Source organism: Cibotium barometz, chromosome 13 (assembly GCF_041138505.1).
Source record: "Cibotium barometz isolate CiBa-2024 chromosome 13, ASM4113850v1, whole genome shotgun sequence".
Taxonomy (NCBI): Eukaryota; Viridiplantae; Streptophyta; class Polypodiopsida; order Cyatheales; family Cibotiaceae; genus Cibotium; species Cibotium barometz.
In genome coordinates this window covers 22,955,745-22,965,862 of record NC_141058.1, presented here as the reverse complement: position 1 = coordinate 22,965,862, position 10,118 = coordinate 22,955,745, and the positions used below count along the sequence as shown (strand labels likewise).

At 43.2% G+C, this 10,118-nt stretch overlaps 1 protein-coding gene across 1 annotated transcript; it reads left to right on the top strand.

Moving 5' to 3' along the window:
• Positions 1–2,235: 2,235 nt before the first annotated feature.
• LOC147632503 (pterocarpan synthase 1-like) lies at positions 2,236–2,808 on the top strand. Its single transcript, XM_086806999.1, has one exon. It carries the CDS (start codon positions 2,236–2,238, stop codon positions 2,806–2,808), a length of 573 nt encoding a protein of 190 aa, XP_086663125.1.
• The last annotated feature ends 7,310 nt before the right edge of the window (positions 2,809–10,118 follow it).

Below are 10,118 nucleotides of genomic sequence, written 5' to 3'. Positions count from 1 at the left end.
TTCTACCTCACGCACCATGTCACCCTCATCCGATGGCTCCTCAATCAATACTTGGTTGATTTTAGCCTGTGGTGGTTGTGGTGGTAGAACACGTGGCTGCAGAGTTGACGTGGACCTTGTATTTTGAACATCCCTCTTGGTAAATAGGATGGGTTTGGGTGGCTTGCAGCCCGCAATAATTTGCACTCATAATGCTGGTAAGGGTAGTGGAGCTTCCATTTGTTCCATCCTTGACCTTCAATTTGTTTAGTATGGCATTACTGCGTTCGTCTCAATAGTCATGTTCCCACCTTGCTTGCTCCAGGTTCCTGTGTCCCTAGTGACTCTAAACTCGTGATGTTGTTGCTACTGAAGCTACCTTAGCATATTCAAGTTGTGGCAATTTGAGCATATTTTCTTCATATTGGATTGCCAACTTACAAAACATGCATCCAAGGGAGCTGATTGGGCTAATACGAGATATGCATTTTTTGATCTTGGACTCCTCTGGCAGAAGCAAGGCAATAACTGATCAGCCTTTCTCGTAGCTTACATCTTGAATTCAAGTGCTTGAGTTAAGATACATATTCTCTCATAGACTCATTTTCCTTTTGCTTGACATTATGCAGCTGTGCCAATAGGGCTTCATCTGTCACCACTTTGGGAAAAGCTTGGTATGAACACATTTTTGAGCCGAGTGAAGTTGATTTTATCTTTTGGCTTGAGGTTTGATGAGCCTTTCCTTGTAGGGTCAGTGAGAAGGCATGGATCATGTGGTCACAACACTTACTGCCCCCCACAGGTTTCGCAAGTTGACTCAAAGATCTTAACATGTTGGATCGGGTCTCCATTCCCTAAGAACTTTTGTATAAGCTTGGAAATGATTTGTGGCTTCATTTGGGATGGTCTAGATTCTAGTGCAATGCCTAGTTCCCTGACCATTGCTCGGTCCATTTTTGGAGCCATATTAAGCAAATATGCCCTTGTGGGTGTGTTAAGATCTACATTCGGATCTGCCATTGGTCTTTGAGGAGCTACTCCCCTCATACCTAGACCTCTTCCTCTTCTAGGCATTTCAGGTCTATGGGTATGTCCGGCCAACTCATCATGGCTTAGCTCATTATTAGTAGCCTCCGCCCATCTTTGTTGAATTAAGAGCTCCATGTCCTATAAGAATGTGGGATGATTGATCATTTGTACTTTTTTGATGTAAGATGAGAGCATATACCTACCTTTTAGCATATGTTGTATTGAGTTTTTTTTAATGTGTATGTGGTGTGTATGTGGTGTGTGTGTGTGAGAGAGAGAGAGAGAGAGAGGACTTAATTTCCAATAATATTGATACATGAATATAAAGTATAAAAGTTTTAAAGTATTTTTTTAATAGCCAATTAATCATTTGTGGCTCACTTCTGCACATAGGCGATCCATTCTCTGTATAGAAATTTGAATTACCTAGATAATAGCCCATATTTCTTGTTCATTCTCTATATAGAATATGAACTACCTAGATACTGGCCCATATTTCCTATTACCTAGATATTGGCCCATGTTCTCTATAGGAAATTGAATTTCCTAGATATCGGCCCATATTCCCTATATAGAAAATTGAATTACCTAGATATTAGCCCATACTTTCTAGATATGCAGTTGGGGAATAATATTACCTAGTTATATATAGAAAATTTCCTATATAGGAAATTGAATTACCTAGATATTAGCCCATACTTTCTAGATATGCAGCTGGGGAATAATATTACCTAGTTATATATAGGAAAATTTCATAACTAGGAAATCTCTCAAAATTTTCGATATATCATGAAGTTCACTATATTATAGGGAACCACCAAAAGTTCCTCCTGTGAGGGTTCGAACAAGAGCCCCAAATGTTGGAGGGTGCGTGAGTAGGCCCTCGGGTAGTATAAGAGGAAGCCATGGAAGAACTCTTTCCTTCAATAAACCTATAGGCAGCATGACTTCGCTTGTGTGCAGCGTATTATCGAAGCCGCACGAATTAGCGCCAACGTGTAGTTTCAGAACCTGCTCAGATATGTCGCTTTCTTCTTCAGGTGCTGGAAATTGATGAAGGCCACGCAATTCCTCCGTTTCCTTGCTTTTTCTTGTGTGTGGCATTGCATTTAATTTGATGGCATTATGAAAGCAGGTTAGCTTCCCCGCGAGCTGTAATTACAAGCTCCTCTCCCTCGGCCTCCAGCTGCTTCGATTGTAAGCTAAGTTCCTTACCATTTCACCAACATGTCCACTGTTTCTGGCTTTGCTTATAGAGCCCTCTTCACGTGGCTTTGGCTAGTGCTCGCTGCTGCATGCGCACTCGCAGAGAAGTCGATCATTCTAGAGTACTACATGCACAATGACGTGGGTGAGAACTTGGTGGTGGAAATACCAGCTGGCGCTAATGCCAGCGCCACCATCAACTTTGGCACACTCTTAGTCATGGACTTACCCTTGACCGTCGCCCCGGACCTCAACTCCACCAGCCTTGGTGCTGAGAGGTGCATCGCCACCACCCTCTCCTTGCACTACAACCCCAATTACATGGCCAGCGTGCACATGTGCAGCGTGAACTACGATGACGGTGTCTACAGTGGTACCTTCAGTACCATGGGTGAACTCAACATCCTGCAATCCGAAAGCTTTGAGTATGGAATCACAGGAGGCTCCAACGACTTCCGAGGAGTCCAAGGTTATGCCGTCGCTACTCTCCACAGCACTAACCAAACCCGCCACACCTTCCATTTCACTGTTTACCTCCGACTTCCGGATCCCCCCATGACCCACAACACTATCAATTCCCTCTTATTCAAGTAAACTATGGTCGTTGGACCCTTAGTTGTATGATGGCAGAAAATATGAGATAAATGTCAGGTCTCGCCTTGGACTGTATGTCATATCATGATGGTGCTATATTGAGTTTTTACTGTTAAATTGCATCCATTAGCATTTCTGAAGGGTATCTCCACAGCTTCTCAATAACTAATAAGTGTTGATAATTTGGTAGTTCAATAAGTGACACATTAATATAGTTAGCTAAGTTCATAATGTTATTGTTGTAAGAGAATTCAGCGATCGTCAGCGTTTTCGAGAACGCAGCGTTTGCTCTAGTTACATATATCCATGGCGATCTTCGTCATGTGGATATGTAGGGTTTTCGAGAATTCAACGTTTTCTCTAGTTACATATCCATGCCGATCTTCGCATCCAGGTTTCTCAGCCGAATCTCTTCTGGTAGCTGCTACTGCGGGTACTTGGAATGTATCATATCCATTTGACACTGTGTCCTGTGGAGGTAAATACCTTAAACCTGACGGACCATAGTGGTGGTACGAGTCTTCACAAAAACCTGCACAAACAGTTACAATTTGTACCGCAGAATTTGTAGTTTTACTTGTAAGTATTTAAGTATCAATTCTCAAAACCTTCAAAGTTATATACATTTTGGCAAAAAAAGAAAATCGTAAATTTCACTTAACCTAACCGTCGTGGTTCACTGCATGTGCGCATTTATACGAATTCCACTTAACCTAACCGTTCCGATCGTCCTTGGTAAGCAAAAGCCCCTCACTTATACCTTCACGCTATTGCTATATATGATCCCAAAACTGATAATGGATATTGAAAGTCTTAACATCGCAGGAGGTCTGGGTGGGGCCTGCATTCTCATGGCACTCATTGTCATTTCTTGCGGATTAAGGCGAGCTTACAAAAACTGAAGCAACAAAGAATGACGAATTTTCGTCGCAATGGAGGCGACCAGTTGCACTCCATGTTATTCTCGGAAGATGATCTTAGGAGAGCCACCAAGAACTTCTCTCATGAGCATGACCTCGAAAAGGGAGGCTATGGCACGGTGTATTGGGGCAACCTACCCAATCACGGCAAGGTGGCGATCAAGAAGGCCAAGCACATGGAGGATGTAGATATGAAAGATGAATTAATTAAGTCCTTTGTGTTCGAGACTCTTCTTTTAAGGAAGAGCACACATGCCAATCTTGTCCGACTATTGGGTTGTTGTGTAGAAACCCGAGTGCCCCTTCTTGTGTATGAATTTGTGGAGAATGGGACACTATGGGATCACTTGCATCCAGATAAAGATGCCAAAATCAGCTTGCGCCTAGGCTCAAGCTGAGCAAGAAGGCTTCACATAGCGGTGGACACAGCAAAGGCGCTCACTTATCTCCACAAGATGAGTCCACCCATTCTTCATCCAGACATAAAGTCCACCTCAGGTTAGGAGTGGTTATCCCGCGAGTAGGTGGTTATAGTGGAGGGGTACCCCTTGATCTTCTCACTATCCTTGTCTTGAAAAAGACGAGTTTCCTTTGGCTTTAATAGTCAGGAGCATGTGGAAAGTCCTCAGAAGCGATCATCTGAAAGGGGTGCTATTCACCCTCTTGTCTAAGCAGTATTGTAGGAGGTCATAATAACAATGTCCTAATATCATCCAAAAGAATAACTTTCCACCCTCTTGTCTAAGAAGTTTTGTAGGAGGTCGTACAATCATCCAAAAGGGGCACTGTCCACCCTCTTGTCTAAGGAGTATTGAAGAAGGTCGTAACAATATCTAAGCTATCATCCGAAGAAAGAGGCACTGTCCACCCTCTTGTCTAAGCAGTATTGTAGGAGGTCATAACAATGTCCTTCTCTTGCAAAAGAGGAGTTGCCTTTAATAGTGGGGAGCGTGTGGAAAGTTCTCAGAAGCTATCATCCGAAAAGGGCACTTTCCACCCTCTTGTCTAGGCAGTATTGTAGGAGGTCGTAACAATGTCCTAATATCAGAGGTTGTATTTTTTGTCTAACTTAAAGCTTGTGTTGTTTTTTTCTCTTGGTTGGCTTGACATATGCGAGGTAAGTGACCTTATTCATTCTGTTAGTTTAAGAAATGGACTTATGCATAGAGATATGGGACATTGCTATATGCCATCTAGAATGATGCTTATGTCATGTTAGGAGTGCTTATCCGCGAGTAGGTGGTTATAGTGGAGGGGGAGCTCTTGATCTTCTCACTATCCTTCTCTTGCAAAAGAGGAGTTGCATTTGGCTTTAATAGTGAGGAACGTGTAGAAAGTCCTCAAAAGCTATCATCCAAAAGGGGCACTGTCCACCTTGCTTGTCTAAGTAGTATTGTAGGAGGTATTAAACAATGTTCTGATATCACATGTTGTATTCTTTGTTTAAGATTTAATTATGGCTTGGGTTAGAGCAATCGTATTTTTTTACCTATATATGCATTTGTGTAGCAGTAATGTCGATCGACCCATCACAAGATCTCGATGTGGCCAATCTTTTGTCCATTATAAATGAGAGATATGGGTAGCAAAAGCTTGGTCGTAGTTCACACAGGCATAGGTATGGTTTCATCAAACCTTTTCACATACACAAAGTTAATCTTTTATACATTATATTTGTCTTATATTTTAATCTTATATGCAGGCAGGCTTGCAGTCCAGGCCAATCGATGCCATGGCGCAGACTACCCCACTTGGCCAGTTGATGCCGTGGGGAAAATCTACCCCACTTGCTCAATCGAGGAAGACCATATCTTTGATAGGCGCGGGGCCGAGTGGTGCAGACCCATCACGGTATGGGTGTGATGAGCCTACACCACCCTCCTCTACTAGAGCCACCCCAAATCCCTCACGTCTGTCTTCACCACCACCACGACAATGTAGTAGGGAGTCTAGGGGGGTATTAGACGTGCTAGTAGTAGGGGGGGAGTTGGCTGCTTTTGCTTTGGCAAAAGCAGCACTAGGTCTCCCGATGTGTCTCCCCAACTGGGGGGCTCATCATCTACACATTATGAGCCAGCCCCCCAGGGAGCCCCCAGGAGACCCATTCCATCGTTCGATCCACGCCTCCTACCATACATTGTGGATACGGATGGTGCCCTCCTGATGGATGCACGACGAAAGTAAGTCATGAATCGTATGCATGTTAGCGAACCTGTAGTTTGTGAACTCCTTCAAAAAGTGGAAAGCACAAGATGAACTTTCTAAGCAATATGTTATCAATGTGCTTAAGTCGTGGTTTCCCATGCCACATGCGGGTCTGTGCTTCTCCGAGGAGTAGATGAAGCAGCGCATCAAGATTTTTCTCTCTAATAGGAGATAAAATATCAAGAGAGCAGCAGAAAATAATATGGAGAACCCTAGCGTGTTTATGGCCGAGGAGTAAAGGCACGCATGCAGTTTTGTGAGAAAGCACACAAGTTCTTTTCAATAACAAGCGGCATCGAGTGCTTCCCGACTACAGAAGCAAGGAGCTTCGCACTTCAGCTCCGGTGAGAAATGTTCTTTCTTGCTCATTTTGTAAGTATCATTTCTTCTCTACTTTCATTTCGTTTTGTACTGAATTGTTTTCTAGAAATATTTGTATACTTTCTTAATTGTTTTTTGTAGAGAGAGGTTGGTAGTGGGCATGACCCAAAAAAGGAGGAATATGACTATGGGTATAGAACCCCCCCCCGTCTGCAATTATGGGCGTGGATGATGCGTATGTGAGGTGTATGCTTGGATGAGTCTGTTTTGGGAACTTAAGCTGATGAGGTAATGTGTTGCTTAAACCATTCTCTTTTCTATGTCTAATTGTATTTCCGTACTTTCCTTACCTTACGCTTGATGGCATATATGCAGGATGAAGGGGAAGAAGAAGAGGAGGATCTAGATTATCAGCGTGAAGAAGCAAGTGAAGAGGACGAGGAATCAGATGATGAAGATCACTTAGAATCCGATGACGATTTGAGTTAGACATCCACCTCTTCATACCTCTTTTGTAAAAACTTTATGTATATATGGCCAAAGACCCAACAATTTTTGAAATACAATAACTTTTCAGGCTCAATTGCATTCTCCATAATGTATGTGTTTCTTGTATTTGTGTTTGTGTTACAAATCTGAATCTGTAACTTTGTTTTTTTTTTTTTTAGAGCTAGGCCAGACTGGGGAGTCCTGTGAAGACTCCCCAATCTGCCCCAGCTCTTTTCTTACTGTGCACACCATTCGCTGATCAAAGCAGCAAAAATATAGGTCGCTGTTGAGCAACAAAAATAGAAGCAAAATATCGTTGCACTGAGCAGCGAACCCGTTGCAATGAAAATAGCAATGTTTCAAGCAACGAAAATGGCTCGGCACCTAGCTGCGCTTCTAGTTATAAAAACGTTGCTATTTTTATTGCTTGACCCTCAATTTGTTGTGGTACAAGCAATATATTCTTTGTAAAGCTGCAACTACAACTTGCAGGCTTGTTGACACCTATGTTGAGCCCATGGCCATTAATGGCCACCCTCAACTTTCAAGCCCCAAATCGACTACTGAGCTATTGGCCAAAATCTACAAGCACAATGACTTTATCACTCATGACTTGTCCCCATGAGTAATATCTCTAGGCTGCAAGAAGATTCCTCCAGGCCAAGCTCTGACACTGTTGTCACATCTATAAAGATAAAAACTGTAACTTCGGATGGAGTCTGGACCATGTGGGGTGGACGGCATGGAGTCGTGGGAAAACTATCGCATTTAGATTCTGCTGCCCCTCGCTTGGCACCTATACTCTTTCAATAGCCTAGTCTCAAGTAAGAACTATGTCCCGCGTTCTCTTAGTGGCATCTTGGAAAAGTAGAAACACAATAACTAAAACACTAGAGAAAACTGGTCCCAAGCTTACTTAAAATCAAGAGGTAGTAGTAGAGCTACTTTCAGTAAACAGGTCACAAACTAAAATAGAGTGTGATCAATGATTTTGAAACATCCATGAAGATGTAGCTCTGCACTATAAGGGCAACCCAGTACAGACCTCTGATCTTCATCTTGTTGGGATGAGCTTCGGTGCTGTGCAAACCACATAAACCATTATCCCACTTCTATTCTGCTATCACCAAGAGTGCAGCCCATAATATTTCTATCTTCACTTCATCATTTCCATCATAGCAACTACTTGATGTGACAACAACTCACCTGCACAAAGAAGAAACAATTGTTTTTGCTTGGCTCTTCCACTACGAACATAGACCCAACTCTTCAATTCAAGTTTCCTTCACTTGTCAAACAATGTAGGCTTACCCAGGGAATGCTATTCTTTTGGGAGTTCTTTTGGGAGATCCTTTGAGCAAAAACATTGCTGAATATGAAGCACTTTTGATTGGTTTGAGAGCATTACTTCTTTTGGGAGCATCTCATGTTCATATCTATGGAGATTCACAACTCGTGGTCCACTAGTTTCATGGCCAAGCCCGCACCCTCCACCCTTTGATGCACTACTATAGTCTTTTAGCCCGTGACCTCTTCACCCATTTCACCTCTTCTTCCTTGACCTTCTTGCCTCGTCATGAAAATCGTGTTGCAAATTCCTAGCTTTGATGGCCCTTTCTGGTTCCTTTACCCAAAATTTTGATCGTGCCTTGGTAGATACCCCTTCCTTTGACATTGATCCTTGGGAGATAGTGCAAGACCTTAAGTGTTTGGGAGTTGAGGAGTTGAGTAGTCTTCTAAGGGTTTTCAAGTCATCCCATCCTTCCACTTTTGCTTCTCTCATTCTATCCACCATGACCCGTTGATTGATTCACTTGCCAGATGTTACCTTTCTCACTATAGATCCTAGCCATTTGCTCATGATCGTGTAGCCCAATGGAGAAGGCACTAGTCTATAACCGGAGATTCTGGGTTCACACTAGCCAGCTAGCTTTCCCTGCAAGACGCCACTATTGCATTTTCTTCTGCCCTTCCACTATGTTTTGACGCATGAGCATATGCATGGCAACATGCGCATATTGAAGAGCGATCCTTCACTTCGTACCCTCACTTGGTTTTGGCACACAATTTTTTTTTTTGCAAGCAAGAAACCTCCATCAAGCCGTCGCACTTTAATTTTTAAAAAGTGTGTGTGGGTTGAATAAGGGCTTGGCCCATTTAAAATTTAAAGGATTGAAACCTTAGCTTGCTGGGCTCGGCCCACTTTAATTTTAAGCCTTTAAACCTTAGCTCGCTGCAAAAATTGACAAGCTACCGCCATGCACGACTGAAGCAAAGCGTCGCCAGCCCTCACACGCGTTTAAAGAGAGAGAGGATGCGGCCATTTTCGGTTGCTGGCCATTGTGCTATGAGCAAAATGAAGCAAAGCAATCCTTGCTAGTCCCGGCTGCACCCTGTTGCGCGGAGGCTGTGTAGGAGAAAGCGCCGACTCGCACGCTCCCTCACACGCGCATAAAGAGAGAGTAGTGTGCTCATTCCGGCGTCCAGGAGGGAGAGCAAAAGAGCGAAAGGCGGGAGAAAGAGACGATTCATCTCTGTCGCACTGCAGGGAAATAAATTCCATATTAAATTTTTTTTCTAAGCTTTTCTGCTTTTCTATATAAAAAAAACATCGTTAAAAGAGGCTTTTCCCGTTTTCGCTTGACCAAGTGAGTAAAAGAAAAAAAAAGGCATAAAAACATTGTTTCTTTTCCTTGCATGTGAAGAAGGAAGCGGAAGAGGAGAAGATATTTGTAATAAAGAAGCACGTCCAAGTCTCGGCCGAACAATAACATAGCTTTGTACTCACCCACTCACATAGTCACAGGATAAAATTACAAAGACTGGATGCAAGACTCTCTTGCCTCGGGGTATGGAGTCCTTCGTCCACTACTGGTGGGGAGGTCCTCGCTCTCACTCGTACTGTCAAATACAAGCACCATTTGACTCCATGTGGTATTTACCGATGGGTCCAATCTAACTTGTTGTGAAGGGGTGTCTAGAGAGCTTACTTCGTCGAAGAGGGGGTTATTTCGCACCAACCTACCCAAGCATAGGTGCATGGAAATAAGCAAGTACTGTGCAGAACCCTCTAAGAAAGGAAAGTTTTTTTTTTAAGGAACGACCGTACGCTTGTGAGTGAACGGGTGTAAGCATTCTGAAAGGGATGGGAACGGGCGTTCGCTTCTCACAAGGAGAGAAAGAACGGATGTTCGTTGCTTGATTGGAACGGGTGTTTGCTTCTCAAGGAGAGAAGGAATGTACGTTCGAAGTTGGGTGCGGAGTAGAACATGCATTCACTCTAGATGGGAAGAAAACATGCATTCGAAATGATATGCTAATTGAAAGAACGAGCATGGCAATGGAATGCCACTGGCGTGCACTTCAAAAACGATT